Here is a 22,086-nt window from a genome sequence, read left to right on the forward strand (position 1 = left end):
GTTGTAAATATACTCATTAAAAAGATGAGCATATCAGATTATGTGATCTTTTTGAATTGAAATAATATAAGTAGAAGGCATTCTCAAAATGTGAGAGTGTGTTGTTACTTTGGGGTGTGTCCTCAGTTGATAGTTCACGGTGTGCGCTGAAAAATACTCATGAGAACAGGCTGCATATATGAGTGATATAGAGGGAGAAAGAATTGAGAACCATTGAATACAGAGGATCCCTTATGCTGAGAATCAGTGGCCCTCAGTCCACCTGTGAATGTATGGAAGGCTCTTTGACTTCGGAAATGCAGTTTCATTTTGCCACCCATTCCCTTAACAAGTGGCAGAGCAAATGGAGCTCCTGTCGTTCACAGTGCAGACCACAGGTACATTTGGTACTTGCTAATGATCTCAGTTTTGAAGAGTCTATACTTCAGACTGTGAAAAATGTAGACAATTGATATGCAGGGTGTCCCCTCTAAAGAAACCATTAATGATTTATTCTTCTGTGTTTTCTAAGTGTGATTCCTGGATCAGCTCAGATCATTAAAAAGCCATCTGTAACTCAAATTAGTTATTCAGTAGGTTTTTATCTAACTTGTAAAAGTTTAGTAAACTTTTAGCGGACACCCACTACTCTACCAGGTGCTATGGACACAAAAATAAATAAGACTTGGCTCTTGTCTTCGAAGAGCTTATATGGACTAGTTGAAAAAAAAAAAAGACCCATAAGTAGATAATTTTAGTAAAATGTAATAAATACAGTAGTAAGGTATGAACAAGGTATAATGTGAACTGACTGAAAGGCACTTAGTTTGGCTTGAAGATTTCGGGAAGACTTAGAGGCCCTACCTCTGAGCTCCGTCTTGGTGAATGCATACTGTTCAGCTGGAAGTATCTGATGCCTTGGTAAGGGAACCTTGTAGGCAGAGGGAAACTTTGGGTGTTGAGGAACCGCATGGCGTGTGCAGGAAAATACGCGCAGTTCACTTATAAGGGTGGGAAGTGATGGGAGAGGAGATCAGATACGATAATACAGAGGCTGGTAGTGGAGGTTCTCACATGTCATGCTGGTTTCATATTTTCTGTTCTTAATCAAGGGTTGGTATAGCACACACTGCTTCAGAAGTGGTAAAATGTCTACTAGCACATAATTTATTATGTTATTCAGGTATTTGATGTAAGGATTTAAAAGATAAATTGATCACACAGCTTGGGAAAAGGTATCACTCTTAGTAAAATTATTTTTTAACACTCAGTAAGAATTGTATAGGTAGCCCTTCATTTGTTTTATTTTTTAACTTTAATTGTTGCCAATTACAGTCGACATTCAATATTATACTAATTTCCAGGTGTATAGCATAGTGGTTATACATTTATATAACTTACAAAGTGATCCCCCCCATAAGTCTAGTACCCACCTGACACCACACATAGTTATTACTGTATTAACTGTAACCCCTCTGCTGTACCATATTGATTGTATTCCCTCTGCTGTGCTTATATTCTGTGACTGTTTGTGACTACCAATTTGTACTTCCTAATCCCTTCCCCTTTCTCACCCAGCTCCCCAACCCTCCTCCCTTCTGACAACCATTGGTTTGTTCTCTGTATCTATATCTGTTTCTGTTTTGTTAATTTATTTTGGTTTTCAGTGAAAGCATATGGTATTTGTCTTTCTCTGTCCGACATATTTCAGTTAGCATAGTACCCTCTAGGTCCATCCATGTTGTCACAGATGGTAAAATTTCATTCTTTTTTATGGCTGAGTAATATTCCATTGTATATATATATATATGTACCACTATTCTTTATTCAGTCGTCTATCGATGGACATTTAGGTTGTTTTCATATCTTGGCTATTGTAAGTAATGCTGCAATGGATATAGGGATGCATGTATCTTTTTGAATTAGTGTTTTGGATTTCTTTGGATAAATACTCAGAAGTGGAATTGCTAGATTATACGGCAGTTCTATTTTCAGTTTTTTGAGGAAGCTGCGTACTATTTTCCATAGTGGCTGCACCAATTTGCAGGCCCACCAGCAGTGCACGAGATTTCCCTTTTCTCCTCATCCTCGCCAACACTTGTTTGTTTACTTATTGATCATAGACATTCTGAAGGAGTAAGGTGATATCTCATGTGGTTTTTATTTGCATTTCTCTGATGATTAGTGATATTGAGCATCTTTCATATGTCTATTGGCCATCTGTATGTCCTCTTTGGAGAATTGTTTATTCAGCTCTTCTGCCCATTTTTTAATTGAATTGTTTGTTTGTTTTTTGGTATTAAGTTGTATGAGTTCTTTATAAATTTTGGTATTAACCTCTTATCAGATGTATCATTGGTGAATATCTTCTCCCATTTGGTAGGTTGTCTTCGTTTTGTTGATGGTTTCCTTTGCTGTGCAAAACTTATTCGTTTGATGTAGTCCCATTTGTTTATTTTTTTCTCTCATTTTCCTTGCCCGAGAAGATGCATCAGAAAAAAATATTACTAAGAACAATGTCAAAGAGTTTTCTGCCTATGTCTTCTTCTAGGAGTTTTATGGTTTCATTTCTTATATTTAAGTCTTTAATCCAATTTGAGTTTATTCTTGTACATGGTGTAAGAAGGTGGTCCAGTTTTTTTTTTTTTTTTGCATGTATCTGTCCAGTTTTCTTATCACCATTTACTGAAGAGACTGCCTTTTCCTCACTGTGTAGTCTTGCCTCCTTTGTTATGGATTAATTGACCACATAGGCCCTGGGTTTGTTTCTGGGCTCTCATTTCTGTTCCATTGATCTATGTGTGTATTTTTACGCCAGTACTATGCTGTTTTGATTACTATAGCTTTGTAATATACTTTGATATCAAGTGGCATTATACCTCCAACTTCATTCTTCTTTCTCAGGATTGCTGTGCCTCTTCAGGGTATTTTTTTTGGAACCATATACATTTTAGAATGATTTGTTCTACTTATGTGAAAAATACCATTGATATTTTGATAGGGATTGCATTGACTCTGTAGATTGCTTTGGGTAGAATGGACATTGTAATGATGTTAAGTCTCCCTATCCATGAGCACGGTATATGCTTCCATTTATTTGTATCTTCTTCAGTTTCTTTCTTCAGTGTCTTACAGTTTTCCGAGTACAGGTCTTTTACCTCCTCGGTTAAATTTATTTCTAGATATTTTATTTTTTTGATGCAATCATAAATGGGATTGTTTTCTTAATTTCTTTCTGACAGTTCATTATTGATGTATAAAAATGCAACCAATTTCTGATATTAATTTTGTATCCTGCTACTTTACTGAATTCATATATCAGTTCTCACAGTTTGATGGAATCTTTCGGGTTCTCTATCTACAGTATCATGTCATCTGCAAATAAAGAGTTTTACTTCTTGCTTTCCAACTTGGATGCCTTTTATTTCTTTTTCGTTTCTGATTGCTGTGGCTTGGACTTCCAATAATATATTGAATAACAGTGGTGATACTGGACATCCTTGCCTTATTCCTGATCTTAAGGAGAATGCTTTTTGCTTTTCCCCATTGAGTATGATACTAGCTGTGTGATTGTCATGTATGGACTTTATTATTTTGACATATGTTCCTTTTATATCCACTCTGCTGAGAGTTTTTATCATAAATGGATGCTGGATTTTGTCAAACGTTTTTCTGCATCTATTGATATAACCGTATGATTTTTATTTTTCGTTTTGTTTATGTGGTAGATCATGTTAATTGATTTGCAGACATTGAACCAATCTTACATACCAGGAATAAATCCCACTTGATTGTGGTGTGTTGTTGAATTTGGTTTGCTAATATTTTGTTGAGGATTTTTGCATCTGTGTTCATCAGAGATATTATCCTATAATTTTCTTTTTTTGTAATGCCTTTGTCTGGTTTTGGAATCAGGGTAATGATGGCCTCATAAAATGAGCTTCCCTCCTTTTGAATTTTTTGTGATAGTTTGAGAAAGATAGGTGTTAATTCTTCTTTGAATGTTTGGTAAAATTCACCTGTGAAGTCATCTCTGGTCCAGGACTTCTATCATTTTTTCTCTTTGTCTTGTTTTTGGAGAAGGTTAAAGATCAGTGTTTCATTTACCTGTTATATGTTGCTTTAGGTGTTTTAATCTAAGGCATCTTGTGTACCCAGTCCAACTCTGGACTTTTTTGTTCCTACTTCTATTATAGAATATATTCTGCTCTGTTGTCATATACCTATATCCATTTCTTTTTCTCTACTAGAACGTAAATTTCTTAAAGGCAGGGAATATGTCCATTTCACCTTTTTAAGCTTGGTCATGTAGTGAGTGCTTAGTAAATATTTGAATGAATGAGTAATTGATTAATTTTTGGTTCATTTTACTTGTATCTGTTTTTAACTTCTGCCTCAAATTATTTTTTGTAAATGGATAAGGTAGATATAAATAAGATACAATGCACTACTGGTGTGGGCTTTATATATCTAATTTCCTAAATCATCAGTTTCTTAATACATGAAGAGGATGTGATATTATAATAATAGTTACCATTTGTTGATGGTTTACTGTAAACTAGGTACTTAGAGCTTTCCCTCAAATGGACCTTTCTCAGGGCCCTTGCATATATTGTTCCTTGTTTGGAAGTAACTTCTGCTAGCCTCATTTTTCTCATCACTTATTTTAGACCTCAGTTCAAGGCTCAAGTGTCACCTCTTCAGATAGTCTTCCTACCACTTCTGGCTAAAGTGGGCACTTTCTTTTCCCCTTAATTATTTTTCTGGGAGTCTTCCTTTAGACACTGAAGCAGTGTTAGTCTTCCTACCATCTTGCTCTAATGGTACTTTGAACACACCAACCACTATAATAATTCTTAAAATGCTTTATTTACAAGTATGATCTTTTTAAAATTTCATTTCTCTCACCTTCTAGAGTGTGAGTTCCTAAGGGGCAGATGGTACTTTATTCTTTGAATTCCTATTGCCTAGTGTGTGGCAAGTGTTAAGTAAATATTTGTTTAATGAATGGAAATCTCTTTTAAATGTTAGATTTAGAGAGCAACAACATATTGTGTTTCAAAAATCTGTTAATGGAAGTTCTAATAGATGATACAGGGGTAAGTAAGTGTACAGAAAAGAGCATAGCAGGCCTTAGACTGCTATTTTTAGAAAAGCATGTTTGCAAGGTTGGCCCTTGGCTGGTATTGAAAAACTTACGTTTTAGGAGGGTTCCCACCATTTCCTACCTGAGAAGAGTGGCTCACTGTGCTTAAACTGTTTGTACTAACAATATGGTTTATGTTGAACCCCTATTTTCCTTCTGGAGTCTGGAATTTTGGAACACCCCAGGCAGAGGGAACTTACATGACTAGCCCTAATAAAAACTTGGACACTGAGTCTCTCATGAACTTTCCTGGCAGACAACCTTTCACTCGTGCTGGGGAGGAATTAAGTGTGTCCTATGTGACTTCACTGGGAGAGAAGTCTGGAAAGTTACCCATGTGCCTTTTTCCTTGCTGATTTTGCTTTGTATCCACGCACTGTAATAAATCGTAAGTGGGGAGCATTTTCTCAATCCCTGGAGATTTTGCTTCCCAGCAGTTGTCAGTGTGGCTCAAATAAACTCTTACAAGCTTTAAAAAAAAATTAAAATAAAAAATAAATTGTAAGTGTAAGTAAAAATAAATGCTGAGTCCTGTCTTCCTAGCAAATCAATGAACTTGGGGGTGATTTTGAAGACCTCTGATATAATAAGATAAATAAATTTTCTCTCCTTCTAATTCAGGGAGAGATGACTATTAATAAATAAGAAAATATCAAGAACTAATAAAACCATTCAGATAATTAAAATTGGTTAGCTGGTCTGGGTAGCTGCTTTAGATTGGGTGTTCTGTAAAAAATTTCTCTGAGGAGGAGGCATTTAAACTAAGATCTAAGTGACACAAGGAAGCCAGTCATTGAAAAATGGGAAAAAAGCATCTCAGGAGAGGGAACAGTTAGTGCAGAGCTTCAAAGGTGGAACTGTGCTTGGTGTGTTTGAAGAAGAGAAAGGAGGACAGATGACCAAAGGGTAGGGAGCAAGCACGAGAGGGGACAAGACAGATGTAGACAGGTAGCTAGGTGACATCATGGAAGATTTGATTCGTGGTTTTAGAAAAACCACACCGGCTGTGCCTGCAAAATGGAGGTCGGTGGACTGGGCGTAGAAACAGGGCGACCCTTTGGGAGACTCTTACAGTAACCTCTGCCAAAATGCTGGCGGCTTGGACTAGGCTTGTAATTTGTAGAGGGAGAAAAGGAGTTAGATTTGAGAGATGTTGTGGAGGTGGAGTCACCAGCTCGAGTAATGAAATGTAGGTGTTAAGGGTAGAAGGCTTCAAGAATAACTTGTCGATTTTCAGTGTGAACAACTGGATAGGATTCATAGTGCTGTCATTTATGCAACTGGTGTGTGTGGGGGTGCGGGGGGTCAGGGAAATACAGGTATGGGAAGAATGAGTTTTGTTTGCGATCTTATCAGATACCCACATGGAAATGTCATGTAGGCAATTGATATACAGGTTCTGAAAATACTGTTTCTCATTTTAGTTATCACACATTAATTGAATGCTTCCCAATTGCCAAGTACTTCGGTAAGGTGAGGAATACAATGATGACTGGAACAGTCTCTTCCTTAAGCAAGTCACTTAGTCCTGAAAGGAAGGCAGGCAAGTACTGAGGCCAGTGCACAGAGATGTGTTACCATAGGGCCATGCAGAGAATGCTTAGCAGGCCAATCAGAATGGCACTGACACTCCTAAATCTCGAGGTTTTTTGTTTTTTTTAAGGAATACATTATTTTCTGTTGTTTTCACAATTACAATTTATTGCCACTTTTGATTTTTAAAGTCCTTGTGTGCAAGAGCCAGTCTATGTTAAAGACTAACCTAAATCTATTTTGGCACTTTCTGTGCCCCTCCCCCCACCCATTGTGTTTTATAGTTGGCAATCTCTTTATCAGTCAGTCCATTTTCCCTTATGTACAACCCATTTCTTCCAGATTTTACACTCACCTCCTATCCCTCCTCCCCTACTTTGGAAACATTTATCCATCTCTCTTCCTCCCTCGTTTTCTCCCTCTGTACACACACACACACACACACACACACACACACACACGCACACACACGTGCACACACACACACACACACACACACTCAACTCACATATTACACATGCAGGCAGATGGATAGTTACTCTGTCTTATCATGAATAGTTATCTCGTTTTCTCAGTAGCTCAGCTTGGTTCATATTAAGAAGTATAGACACTCGGGAGGGGAATATATTTACCACCCCTCAATTTATTTTGAAATAAGAGTCATAAATAATACATTCAAATAGACAGGTTCAAATTTTTTTAATTGTTTAACTATACTAGCTTCTCCAAACATAACGAGCTGTATACATTAAAACGTTTTCACTGCGACATTGGTCAATAGTCAAATGATATTTCCATGCCACTGACTGTGGCATTCAACTTTACCCCACGAGCTCAGTGTTCCCGAAAGGAAGTTTAGGAAAGCAGACATACATTTTCCCATATTTTTGTGTTTTTCAAGAATGAATAACAATAGGAAATTTTTATACTTTAAAGCAATCATTTATTTTAATGTAGCACCTTGACTGTATTTACTTAAAATATAAATACTGTAATTATTTTTTGTGGATTTCTGACACATTTTGGAGAACAAACTTGAAATCAACGCAGGGAAAAGGTTAAATATCTATAGCTGTTTGTATGTCAATCATACCTCAATAAAGCAGTAAAAAACAGAAAATGTGCAGAAAATTTAAATGCATTTCCCAATAACTGAAATACAAAATATAATAAATATCTAAATAAATTCTAAATGTTATTAATATCCCAGAAAACTGTAAAAAGCAATGAACACATACACAAACACGGAAGAATATGTCAGCCTCATGATTAAGAAAGCAGTTTGCTGAATGCTGTTAATTGTCCTTCAGATGAAGTGTCTTGGCTGCCCTAGTTCTCTTGAGTATGGTAGATGGGTTTCAGCGATTTATGATACATTTTTATTAATCACTTATGCTTAGCTACTACAGGGATTATTAATTAGAAACCTGTAATTAGATTCAGAATGACAGTGATGATGATTCTTTTGGAAAGAAATCATGCAATGTGTGGTCTCCTCTATCTTGAATCTTCTCTCTGTAATAAATCACCTTGCTTTCAACACTGAGAAATGTTAAAATTTTTCAGAAATTAAGGATGATCTTTTGTTTAAATTTAATGATTTACATTTGTATATCAACTTCATATAGAACAAGTATATTCTAACTCTGTCATGTGAGAGATCATATTATATTCAAGGTCATACAAATGTGGTTATAGTTTTGGCTGTTCAAAATGACATTATTTACTACTAAGTAATCAAAATAAATCACTTTTGTACTGTTTTAGGTTGACAGGTATTATACAGACCTGTATTCCTATAGGTTTTGCAGAATTAGTAAGGTTGTGGAGTTTTCTCCCAATTATTTAGAAGAGAGTTTATAGCAAGCTCTGATTCCTTGTGTTATTTTCAGCAAACATTTATTACTGATAAAAAGGGGATAAAATTAAGGGGGAAATTTCCGAAAACCCTCAGTAGTCACATTTTATCTGTGCTTACTTTTCAACGTTTTTATTTTATGAATAATCCTTCAGTTCAAAAGAAGAGAGATTTTTGTGCCTATTTGCTCCTAATTTTGTGATGTGTTTTAAACTTTATTTGAAAAAAGCATTGTGTATGTATTTTTTTTTCCTTTTACAATGTCTGTTGATACGAGTTCTGAAAATTTTCTTTTATGAGTAGGATGAAAAACATTGCTACTAGAAACACAATTTTTTATGGAAAAAACTGAAATTATTTTGATTGAAGTATCATACATACATCATACCTATTTATTTTGTTTGATCTAAAAATTTACATCTATGTATCTTGTCTTGATGTTGTAAAATTGGTTTCCGCTCTCTGCATATTAGAAATTAGTGGATAATAAAAAATGTGGGATGCTTTTTTAGTTACTTTGAAATGCTGGGCAGGAAACTGAGGACTCAATAATAATAATAGAAACTGAAGACTGAATAATAATATCTTAACAACAACTAACATGTGAGTACTACTGTGTCCAGGCACTGCGTTTAGTACCTCACATTCATTTTCACTTAATTTTTACAGCACTGTGTGATTGATGCTATCATTACCATTTCACTTATGTTTAGATTAAAGAAAGCGGTAGTCCTATAGTATCAGTCTGACTACAGCTGTGTGGTCCTGCTTTCTGAAGGAGACCGATAACTGCAGGGAAACTGAAATCAATGAGGAAAATGTTCATGAAAAAATGATTGAAGTTAGGGATATTAGAGGAGTCTCTACCAAACCCTACTCCCTAAATTAAGCAAAGTCTCTCAGAGACCTCTTCTGAAGTGAAACTTTATAGAGGAAGTTGGGACTACTCAATTACTTTAACTGTATGAACATATTCTAAAAGTAAAGCAGTAACAAAGAATAGATCTTTCCATCCATGCCAAAGGCTACTGTCTAAAGACAAATACGACATCGTCCCAGCCCTCTCAAAGCTTGGATTACAAGAGAGGGAAACAGACCTGCAAAACATGAATGTTATAGATATTAAGTACATGAGTAAATAATGAAAACAGGAATGTTTTCATGAAAGCCTTACAGATATTGTTGCAGGAGCCAAAAAGGAAGAATGGGCCAGTTTTCTGGGGCGTGGGAGTTGACAAAGGCAGTGTAATGCTTCAGTGGACCCTGCAGTTCCCTTTAGCTATCTTACTCTCACCTCCCTGTACTTCATGAGCTTGCATAAAGCAAACTCTACATTTGCTGTCTCCACTTCCCACCCATTCATTCTTCAATCTTGCACTCTATCTTCTATCCCAGTACTCTACATTATAGGCATTATATTTGTTGGATAAAAACAGCTTTTTTTTTTAATATGCTTAGTTTACCGAAGCTAATGAGGACATTCTTATCAACTATCTGTGCACAAGCTATTACATTTTTTTTTTTAATTGGGGAATACTACGGGACAGTGTGTTTCTCCAGGGCCCATCAGCTCCAAGTCGTTGTCCTTCAATCTAGTTGTGGAGGGCGCAGCTCAGCTCCAAGTCCAGTCACTGTTTTCAATCTTAGTTGCAGGGGGCACAGCCCACCATCCTATGTGGGAATGGAACCGGCAACCTTGTTGTTAAGAGCTTGTGCTCTAACCAACTGAGCCATCCGGTCACCCCTCTGCAAGCTCAGTGGCAGCTCGTTGTCTTCGATCTAGTTGTGGAGGGCACAGCTCACTGGTCCATGTGGGAATCGAACCGGCAATCCCTGTTGTTCAGAGCTCACGCTCTAACCAACTGAGCCATTCCGCCGCCCCCAAACAGCTTTTGATAGTTAACATTTATATGGCTCTTGCCTTTTGCCAGGCACTGTGTTTTGCACATAACTTGCTTAATTCCTAAAACTATACTATAGATACTATTATTATTTCCATTTTATAAATAGGCAGCCGAAGCACAGAGAGGTTGGATCACAGGTGAGTGGCGGAATGGGGTTTCAAATCCAGGCAGTTTGGCTCCAAAATTCATTAAGATATGAATGACTGAATGAACCTGATTTCAATCTACCCATGTCTGTGCACAGATGCCTATATACTAAATGTCACCAGTTTTCAAGGAATACATTCTCTCTAGTTGTAATGGATTTACATTCCCTCCTTTCCCCACCCGTTTTTCTCCCCTCCCCGCCAATTCATTCAGGCAACTTTTAACACTCTTATGGCCAAGTACTAATCTATTCAGTTGTAATATAGAAATAAAGTTAGTCTCCACAGCCAAGAAACTGAAAGTCTGATGGGAGAAGATGTAGAAGAAAGTAGACATTGTAATATGGTGTGATAAGTGCTGTGGTGAATATGCCCAGAGGGGGGGCCCTTGGCCCAGCCAGAAGAAGGTAACCCCCAACCTGGATTTGGGTGGAAAGGTGGGATTTAGCCAAGGATGGGATCCCAACCTTCTAGCATTTGTCTTTTTTTTTTTTTTTAATGTAGAATGAGATACAGTTGCTTTTTCAAAACTTTCGGAGTTACCCTTCTACATAGCTGCATGGTTCCATTGTTTCTTCTCTTTCCTTCTTTGTCATGTTCTACTTGCCAACCTCCTCACTATGGTTTTGTTTGTTTGTTTGTTTGTTTGTTTGTTTGTTTTTTACTGCACGTTGATCTCTGATGTCTTCTTCATTCTTATTTCTTTCTTTCATCCTATCTAGAAGCTCTGTCTGGCCTAATACCGTAGGAACTTTAACTTACTTTCCTTCAGCCCCATTTTTTTTCCCTGTCTCCCAGGATGGCCAATGAGTATTTAAAACACTCATGGGCAGTAGTTTCTGCAGCAAAGAAGAGAGAGATCTGGCTCACACTCTTGATGTCACTGGGATATCAATTTCATATTTATTCTTCCTAAGCACCAAGGGGAATACCCCTAAAACCTCTCCATTAAATCTGTTGTTCCCAATGTAGTGTTTCTTGGGCATGTTGCTTTAAATGTGCCTGGCTTTTTCATTCTTGGCTCTGGTTCCCAGTATTTGCTAGATGTTGGCAATTAGTACAGACTGGTATCTGATAAATGCCAAACACAGTCTCCTATAGAAACATGGTATGAAAAACTATAAGGATAGGTATTTGACTCTGGTTTCAAACTGAATATTTGACTCTAGTTTCAAACTGAGATTAAATCCCATCTCTCCATCACTTATTAGCAGGGTAACCTTGGGCAAGTTATGTAACCTCTCAGTGCCTTAATTTTCTCATCTTTAAAGTGGGCAAACGAGTAGTGACTACTTCATTAGGTTATTTGGAGGATGAAATGAGGTAATACCTATAAAACTTGGAATACTCGTAGTGCCTAGAATATAAATAAAAAAGGCCGACACTTTTCCCAAGAAGACACAACAAACAGCAAACAGATATATGAAAAAATGCTCAACATCACTAATCATTTGGGAAATGCAAATCAAAACCACAGTGATACATGTCACACCTGTTAGAATGGCTGTTATCAACAAGACAAGTAATAACAAGTGTTGGAGAGATTGGGGGAAAAAGGAACCCTCAATTTACATTCCCTGGTGGGAATATAAATTGGTACAGCCACTATGGAAAACAGTATGGAGGTTTCTCAAAAAATTAAGAATAGAACTACCATATGATCCAGTAATTCCTCTTCTGGGTATGTACCCCCAAATTTGAAAACATTTATTTGTAAAGATATATGTACCCCTGTGTTCACTGCAACATTATTCATGAAGGCCAAGACATGGAAACAACTGAAGTGTCCTTTGATAGATAATTGGATAAAGAAGATGGTACAATATACAATGGAATATTACTCAGTAATAAGAAAAGTAATAAGAAAATACCGCCATTTGTGGCAACATGGATGGGTCTTGAGTATATCATGCTAAGCGAAATAAGTTAGATGAAAAAACTGACAACCATATGATTCACTCATATGTGGGATATAAACTGAAAGCAACAAATGAACAAGACAAGCAAACAAAAACTCATAGGCACAGACAACAGACTAGTGGTTACCAAAGGGTAAGGAGGGAGAGGGGGAGGTAGAAGAGGGAACAGGGGATCAAATATATGGTGACAGAAGGAGAACTGACTCTGGGTTGTGAACACTCAATGCAATATACAGAGGATGTATTGCAGAATTGTACACTTGAAACCTATACAATCTTATTAACCATTGACACCCCAATAAATATAACTAAAAAATAAATGAAAGACTGGGATTTCTATTTTCCTTGGCTAAGTCTGATTTTTCTTCCAAATATTTGGCCCCTGACTTGCTGTCCTCTCAGCATTAATTATTCATCACGGATCTGGTTTTACGAGTACTTCATTCAGTGTGCTTATTTTCTTCCCTTCTCCTGATGGTTTTCCTCTGCTAATCTAGGTGTTTACAGTTCTGATTTCCTTTTTGTGGTGGAAAATAACTTGGAAGATTGTCAGGAAAATGATACATTGTTATTTATCAGTGATGATTTTATGGTTCATTAGCAGAGCTTTATAATAATATAATAGGTTTTTGTTTCATATCGCAGTAGGAATTATTTAAAAGATAAAAATCCTTTTCCCATGCTTATTATAGTTATGCAGACTTATTGTAAAAGACAAGAATATTACAGAAATGTAAAACTTAAAAGTAAAAGATGTATTCCCCAGATATTTATTGAATGCCTACTCTGTGATAACATACTATTAGGTGCTGAAATAGCTTGGTGTATATTCTTACAGCAATTTTTAAAGGTCTTTGTAGTCATAAGCAATATTATTTACTAAAATAAAACCATCTTTAAAAATTACGCTTTTGTTTCTTGCTTTTCATTACAAAATAATATATTTTGGGTGGTTTTCATATTAGCATATAAAGTTTTACATAATTCTTTTAAATACTGGATAGTAGTTTTTGAATGACTATACCTTAATTTAATTAATAAAACTTTTGTTGATGGATTCTTGATAGTTTTCAATTTCTTATTGCAAGCAATGATACAATGGAAATCCTTTTATGTCTATCTCTGGCAATTGTATTTCTGGAGAATAAATTTCTAGAAATAGCGCTGCTGGATCTAAAAGTGTATTAATTTAGAATCTTAATAAGTTAAAAGATTGCTCTCATTTAAACATCAACTTTCTTGCCTGAATCCCCATACTTTTAACAACACAGGTATTATTTTTATTCTTTATACTCTCTGCCAATCTAATTGGTAAATATGTTTCATTGTTTAATTTGCATTGAAAAACTATTAATGAGATAGGGCTTTCGTTATTGGCTAGTTGTATTTTATATTTCGTGACCTATGCTCTATTCATGTCCTTGGCCCAATTCTCTGTTGGATATTCTTGTTTAGTAAAACCTTGGTATATTATTGAAAATAGCTCTGTGTAATATGTTGGAATTTTTTTTTTAATATACTGCATACCTTAGTTTTTAATTTATAGGTAGTCAGATTTCTTAATATTTCTTCTGGCATTTTGGTTTTGTTTCACGCTTAGGGCTTCCTGTTCCCACAAGAATCTGACAGATTCTCTATATTAATAGTAATTTCTGATTTTTATTATAATCAAGATTGGTGATGTTTTTTTTCCCATTTTTCTTTTTCCTTTTCATTGTGTTCTTAGATTTTGTTCTCCAATTTAGCATGTACAACTTCATCAAATATTTTGGAAATTTGTCATATTTTCTGTGGAGCAAATAGAGTTTAAGATGGGACCTTCTTAGATCCTGTTTAACTGAATACCAATTTCTAAGTACTTACATTAAACACTTGGTGCCACTTTGCAAGAAAGGTGGCAAGCAGTCCCTGCTTGCCTGAGGTGTAGTCTAAGTTTGACCTGTTTTCTGTGATTTTTAATAGTGACCCTTTTAACTCTCAAAAGTGCCTCGGTTTAGATGAAAAATAATAATGATTATAAACGATAGTTGTTTACAGAGGATAGTTCTTGAAGATACTTTACTATTAAGGCTTTAGTTGTTTTTGTTTACATTATTACTCCAATATTTAGTAATATTTCATTTGCTTTAGCTTTGAAAACATCTCTGATGTGTATTGTTTTCATGGTGAACTTGTTGCAGACTTTGGAAAGATGCTTGTGTGAGGTCATTGTAGAGCCGTGTGTTAGTGTCCACCCTCTGACCCTTCATCCCCATTTCCAGAAGAATGTTCGCTTTTTCAGTAATATGTCCCTCATAATTCTGGTTTATCCAATACTGTCTGAAAGCTGTTGAAGCATTGTCCTGTGTGTGTGCCTCTGTTTTGATTATATTTTACTAAAAATAGGATATAGTTTTTGGGTGTGGATGTGACCAAATCTCTTAACCTGGCCAAATAAACCTTTACCTATCACAGTAATGATATGCTGGTGTTGAATTAGCTACCAATCTGGATTAATTGATACCTGGCTCATTGGATGTATAGTAGGCTCAGTAATACTGTTCTTAACACAGATCCCTGTGGGAGTCACTTTATGCCACTCCCTAGTATAGGGTCGCAGCATCGGGAAACCTTGTACTTGCTGTCAGCCAGCCAGAGTCTTATCTGGCTTATTTTATCATTCAGGCAGTACTTCTCCAGCCTTCTCTTAGGTAGTACTGTGTCAAAGTCCTTGTTATAATGTAGATAAATTGTGCCCATTACATTTATTTTCTCTAGTAACTCTGTTACCCCTTAAAAGATTGATAGAACTTAGAATTACTCATTTTCACCACTGATTGTAAACTGTAACTCAACCCATCTTATTTTTTCTAAAACTATTATTTTACGTTTTGGAATGTTTTGTAAAGTTGCCATTTTAAAAGGCCAAACAGTTTCCTTTAGTCAAAAATATCTTGTACTTGTGAATATATGTTTAAAACCTTAAATTTTATTTTTACCTTTCAGGTTGTTGTTGGTCTGTTTGTATCGTTATATATGTGTTTCCCAGTGTTATATATTGATATATTTGTCTGACCCTGGTTTTAGTGTTTGTTAGTCTCACCAATAAAATATAACTATTTAAGACTATTAATCTGGTGAGTAGAGCATCATATAGGAGTTTCTAGTTATGTTACCATTAGCTTTTACATGTTACTCTTTGGATAAAGGTATTGTAGGTATTTTCAATTTCATACTATGTAAAGTGTGGGTAAGTATTTTCATAAAAAGTTTATGCTTTGAAAATGTTTCTCTGAACACTAAAGAAACATTACATGAATAAAGTTTTTACTGTTATTAATATTTTTTGCAATGGGTGTAATAATATAATCAGAAGTATTTTTTTAGCCACATAGTCATGTTTCTTGTTTTATAATATGTAAATATTTAATATAATATATAATATAATGTTTGTTGTCTTTGTTTTTGTGTTTCTTCTGCAGAGAGTGATAATGAACTCTCAAGTGGAACAGGTGATGTGTCTAAGGACTGTTCCCAGAAGATCCTATATTCTTGGGGAGAATTGCTAGGAAGATGGTAAAATTTTATTTTTTAAAAAAAATTTTATATTAATATAATTGATGTTGTAGTAGTTAAATTTTATATTACATAATTTGTTGTATTAATTAAAATCTATGTGTTTATATATCCTAATATCAATATTTTAATGTACTTGAAACCATAAAAGTTAAAATATAATTCATAGATACTTTTTATGCTTGGCTAGGTCTTCCCTCCAGCAGGGTCTTATTTAACTTGCTTTTGGAAGATTATTTGCCTTTTTATTTCAGTCAGACATAACATTGCTCAGAGTAGTCAATTTTATGCTTTATTACTGACACATGTAAATATCTGTTGTTAAAGGGTTACATTTCCTTTCTCTGCTAAGTCTGTTTCTACCAAAAGGGGCTGCAGAGTTTAGAAATACTCATTTCACCATTAATTATGAACTGTAGCTCAGCCTGTTTTATTCTTTCTGACTAAAACTATTACTTTACATTTTGGAGTATTTTATCTGGAGATACAAAAAAGTACTCTGTTTATATTTATTGTAAGTACTGTTTATATTTATTATAATTAAATTTTTTAAAAAGATCATATGTTGGTAAAATGGAAAAATCTTGCCAACGAAAGTATTCCACCATACCAATATAGACATATGGAAAACACGATTATTTGAGTATGCGAATCAGGTGATAAGCCTGCAGGTAGTCCAGGAGAAACTACAAAGTCTGGGAAGAATTTCACATTTTATACAGTAGAAGAAAGAACAATGAAAACTTCTTTTATCTTCTTATGAGTCAAGTTAATGTTTTTTATGGTAATCTCCTGTGCATATCCTGAGAGAGTCTTGAGTTAATTTGGAGATGTGTATTTACAGATCCAAGGCTTGGAAGGCTCATGACTTCTCATTGGAGAATCTGGAAACTGGTTTGTCCAATTCCTGATCAAAGTGTTGAGCCTGATATGTTTTTAGGGAGATACCCTAAGAGGAAGGAGGCCAGCTGCCTTGCCTTTGTTAAACAGAAATATAATTTATCTTACATGTACAAATATAAGATGAACAAATCTCAGAATTTCTTTATCTCATTAATTAATAAGGAATCAGTAAGGTATTAAAACCATTCAAAATGAGGGTTTGAATTAGAGATTCATATTTTCTACCTGAAATTCATTTGCCTAGCTAGGGACAAAATCTTTTGCATTATTATCAGCTTTCTACACATTATCTTCTATTTGTTGAGAGCTGTAAATTAGCCTGGTTAAGTACAAACAAAGGCTTATACCCCTTTGGCATCAGATAATTCTGAGAAGCTCCGACATACCACTGAAAGGGTGTTCAGTAATCTCTTTAGCCCGCATTGAAAATCTTTCACAGTTTTCCCATACACTATGTCCAGAGTTAGTGTATTCATGTAAACGTCGTCCACCTGTCTAAATTCATCTTATCTGTTTTTACTAATTTCATTTATGTTATTCCCCTCTTTAAGATGGACAATTTTCAATTTCGATGGCCCCGAGTTAGTGTTAAAGCAAAACTATTCGTGACACTTGTTAACGACAGTTAGGTAGACTATTCAAAGTGGGTCTCTTGTGATAGGTATTGGGATCCTGAAATGGGGTCTTGCAGTGGGGGAGAGAGACTGGGCTCGGTTCCAAATAACAGCAAAGAAAAGTGTGAATTTATGGCCAACGAGCACAGTGGAGGTCTGTGGATGGAAAATCAGTAAGAGGAAACTCCAGGGGTTTTAGGGGATCCCGGCTGAATTCCCCTGGCAAGATTCTACAGGCAGGATGCTCAGCTGTCACCTGGGGATGGTGAAGGGCGAGGTACCCAATTAGATACAGAGTGATCAGGTATTAAGGATGGCAGATTCTGTTAAGAATTTAAGAAACAAAATTCAAAGCAAATTTGAAGGTTTAATTAGCTCTATTCAATGATTCATGAATCGGGCATCTCCTATCCAAAGAGCTGTACAAAATGGAAGACTTTCATAGACAGGGACAGGGTGGGACTAACAAACAGTGCGTTGTTTCAGGCCAGGTCACTTGCCTTCAGTGGAAGACAGGGCCTGGCAGGCAGATGGCCTCACAAGTGCTGACCAGGAAATTCCAGGTTGACTGGCTAAGATTGCATTCCTTGGGAAGCCGAAACTTCCATTAAGTAGGTATGAAGTTTTGGTGTACTGACATGGGGCTTAGCACAAGTGACTCCATTTGGGCCTGTTGTTGAATTTGAGGCATTCGGAAGGATTATTTCTGAATAACTGCTTCTTGTTTTCAAATGGTGTCACTTGTGCTTAGTTGTCAGTTTTCTACACCGAGAGTACGGAAACTCAGCTACCCTCAAACCACAAATGTTTTTCTTATTCAAAAGTATAATCAGAACCAAACAATACATTATGAAAAAGATCCTTTTACAACTGACCCAGGTTCTCTTGTGGCATAATACTCTTTTGCTAATCTCTCTCTCTCTTTCTCTCTCTTTTTAAAAAATTTTTATTAAAAATATAGCTAACTTCTTTTGCTAATCTTAAACTCAGTTGGATAGTGAAGAAGAGGCAGCTGGAAGAAAGTTCCAGGTGTCAAATAGTTTACTCAGGTGTAAGTCTTCTCAAGAATAACCAGTACTCTCTCTCTACTTGACATATTTTGTGGACCATATTTAGCTATGGCGTGTGTCCAAGTTAACCAAAGTTACATTTTAATTTAAGTACATGAGAGAAATTTAAAGAATTGAAATGCATTTTTTTGTGTATGGTTACAAAAGAATTTAAGATCATTCTAAATATTTCAAACAGCACAGGAAAGTAAAAGGAATTCTTTCCCTCTTTATTCTATTACACAGATACTTTGGAGTCTATTCTTCCACATCTTTCCTTATACATGGTAAAAGCAGGTTTTAAAAAGCAATCAGCAATGGGGTTTGTGAGGGAGTAAAATGTATTGGAGAGACAGAGAGAGGGAGAGAGAAAGGGAGAAAGAATATGAATATTTAAAATAATATCATATATACAATTTTGAGAAAGAGAGGATGTGTATCTAAAATGTTACCATATATGGCACTATTTTGGAACCTGCTTTGTTCACTTAGCAGCATAACTGTTCTTGAGTCGTGCATAGCATGGGAAATTGTATAAGCTCTACCTCTCTTTACTTCATTTTGCCTCAGGCCTGGTAGTATTGTCAGCCTAAGTGCTCTAATTCAACAGTATAAAAGTTTTCCTTGAAGAGAAAAAAAGAAAACAGAATGGATATAAATATGCTAGATTTTTAAAAATATTAATGGGATGAGTTCACTTGAACTTTTGAGTTGTCAAAGTTATTACGGTTTTTCCAGATGGCCCAGTTAGGACAGTATGGCGACAGCATGGAAAGGGCATGCCCAAACGGGGCACTGTGCTGGAGACAGAAGCGGGTTTATGCACTAGAGAAGTGGGTGGAGTAGATGGGAGGCCAATTTTAGAAAGCAGGCGCATGGTTTCTAGGACTTCTAAGGTTTAAAACTTGAAACGAGAGCCTGGGATGTTAGAACAAACCAGAGTACATCATCAAGGGTTGGAGTCCAGATGGTTACACCAGGGTCCATTCTAAAAGATCAAAAGTGAGCAGCAAATTCAAGTAGAGATAAAATTTGAGCAAAAAGGCAGAGAACGTAGCTTCAGGTTCAAGCTAGACACCCCGAAAAAGTTGAGGAATAGAATTTATATTCACAAGACTGGAACTGCAGTTGTTTCTTGTTCAGACTGGCAGGTTATCATAGTAGCATACCTACTGTGTGATCAGTGACTTCATGATAAGAGACATTTGCCTTTGTTCCAGTTCTGAACATGCTGGTAAGTGGGTAAGACCCATGAGTATGTGTTGCTCCCTGAGCAAGGTGAAGTTGTATAGGTTTTGTAGGAAAGGGGTAGGTCCTTCCTTAGGGGGCACTTTGGGTCAGGACGTAGGGGTACAGTCAAGGCGGCATAGGCCTGTGATCCACCTTCAGCTTCAGCATCCCTTCCCCTCCAGACCCCACACCATTAGCCAACTTGCCATATATTCATCTCATGGGATTCAGATGGTTCTTTTTATGCCTTGAAATGCTGCCTAGGAGTATTTAATTAACACATTCATTCATGAGTAACTTCATAGGATGATTAAAAAAAGAAAATTCAAGGGGAAAAAAAGAGTAACCCTTTTCTTGACGGTGGGATAACATGGCTCAGCAATAAAGAAGAAATGATCAAGAAAAATAGTCAAAGGCATCACAGAGCTTAAACGCTGTCACAATGTCATGCCCCCCCCCCCCTTTTTTTGATGCAGGCTTACTCTTTTTTATAAACTCATTAATGTACTTTCCATAAGAGCAGGTCAGCAATGGTGACGGGAATACGAACATTTGATTTTCTTGTTTGCTCAGGCACAATAACCTTGGTGCACGACCGAAAGGGCTATCCACCCTGGTGAAGAGTGGCGTCCCTGAAGCTTTGAGGGCAGAGGTATGGCAGTTGTTAGCAGGCTGCCATGACAACCAGGCAATGCTGGATAGATACCGACTTCTCATCACAAAGGTAGGAAGCTCTTTTCATATTATTCTCACTGGACAGCATTTTACATAAATCCTGTTTTCATAACTCCAATAAGTCACAAATGTTTGAACCTATTTAAAAACTGCATTGGTGGGATGCAGGGAACACTTCTACTTTGTGTTGTGAACACTTGTTGATGATGGTAAACAATACACCACTGTCACCCGTGAGCACTTTATGCCTTGGCTTTCATTTTTCTGTTTTAGTGACTTTGTAATAACTATTTAGCAATGTATTTGCATTTCAAGTGTTATCAATTATTCTTTTATGTTATATGAGATTTCAATATAGTTATACTTGTATACAGCATACGAGTATGTTGGAAGTTTATGCTCAAAAAAGTTTTTATTGATGGGGCTAGCTGAGCAAAAATGTTCAGAGACCATCACTGGGTGTCAGATCACTTTTTCGTGTAAATAACAAGTTGCATACTTTCAATTGCTGCTCATGGCGTAACAGCTGCCATATCCCTTTCTCTGCTAAGCGGCTGTGTTAATTCATATCTTTTAAGATTTCAGGCTTTGGGAGAAAAATAAAGAGTAATTTCTCGCCATATTATCTGTGAACTCTTGACAATACAGTATATGCTCATATATGTGATAAGAGCTTTACCATGTATGCCAGGAGTCATGTAGGGAATATGCCCAAGGTCAGAAGCAGCAGAGCTTAAAATCTGAACCCAGAATCTCCCTCCATAGTGAGCACCAATGTTTCCTCTTGGATTTGAGTCTCACTCCTCCCACGTACTCATTTGTGACCTTGAGACGTTATTCCCAACATTCTAAGTCTCAGTTTCATCATTTGTAAAGCAGGCATGTTAGTAGTACCTAATGGGATTGTTGTGGGAATTAAATAAAATAAAATGACTAAGTGCCAGGCACACAGTAAGCATTCGAGATTAGTTCTGTTTTTAACCAACACGATATTACATCAAAAACATGATAATAGTAAGAATGGATGTTGGTGTCAGTGTATATTTCTGCTTTAATATGTGTGTATATTTCTACTTTAATAATTTTTTCACAAGAGCACATGATGTGAATAACAGCTGGTGGAATTGAGAAGGAATATTTTTACAAGCATCAAGTGTCAGATTTATATTTTGCTATTTTTTGTTGTTTTCTAGCTGGTGAACAGCATGAAATATTTGAACCCTAAAACTTATGGTGATTATATGCGTTCATATTTGAGTGATTATGCGTATTTAAGTGTATCATAGAGTCAAATGATACTATCTAATAACCACTCCTAGTGACTGTCTGATATAATCAAGATAGCAAGGCAGGTATTAATCTCATTCACTTACTAATTCACTCACTTATTCAGTAACTCTTTATTGAGCATCTTTTAGGGGCCAGGCTCTTCATCGTTTCTAGGGCTGTGTAGACGAAAAGAGTTTATAGCCTTGCAGAGTGTAGCCTAGGCACAGCCAGGCCTGTACATGGGTAGATCAAGTATATTATGATACAGGTTATATAACAGTATCTGAAATCAAGAAGTAGTGAATA

General features: G+C 36.1%; 1 protein-coding gene across 2 annotated transcripts in view; it reads left to right on the plus strand.

Annotated features, from left to right (window-relative positions):
- The window catches only part of RABGAP1L (RAB GTPase activating protein 1 like), a 424,365-nt gene that overhangs the window by 96,181 nt on the left and 306,098 nt on the right, over positions 1-22,086 (plus strand). For both annotated transcript variants that reach the window (XM_019725918.3, XM_019725841.3), the window contains exons 12-13: positions 15,947-16,040; positions 20,410-20,560. In XM_019725918.3, the coding sequence (XP_019581477.2) occupies positions 15,947-16,040; positions 20,410-20,560 (245 nt within the window). The remainder of the gene's footprint in view (positions 1-15,946; positions 16,041-20,409; positions 20,561-22,086) is intronic.

The sequence above is a fragment of the Rhinolophus sinicus genome, chromosome 11 (genome assembly GCF_057876585.1).
Source record: "Rhinolophus sinicus isolate RSI-liver-muscle chromosome 11, RSI-T2T, whole genome shotgun sequence".
NCBI classification, from domain to species: Eukaryota; Metazoa; Chordata; class Mammalia; order Chiroptera; family Rhinolophidae; genus Rhinolophus; species Rhinolophus sinicus.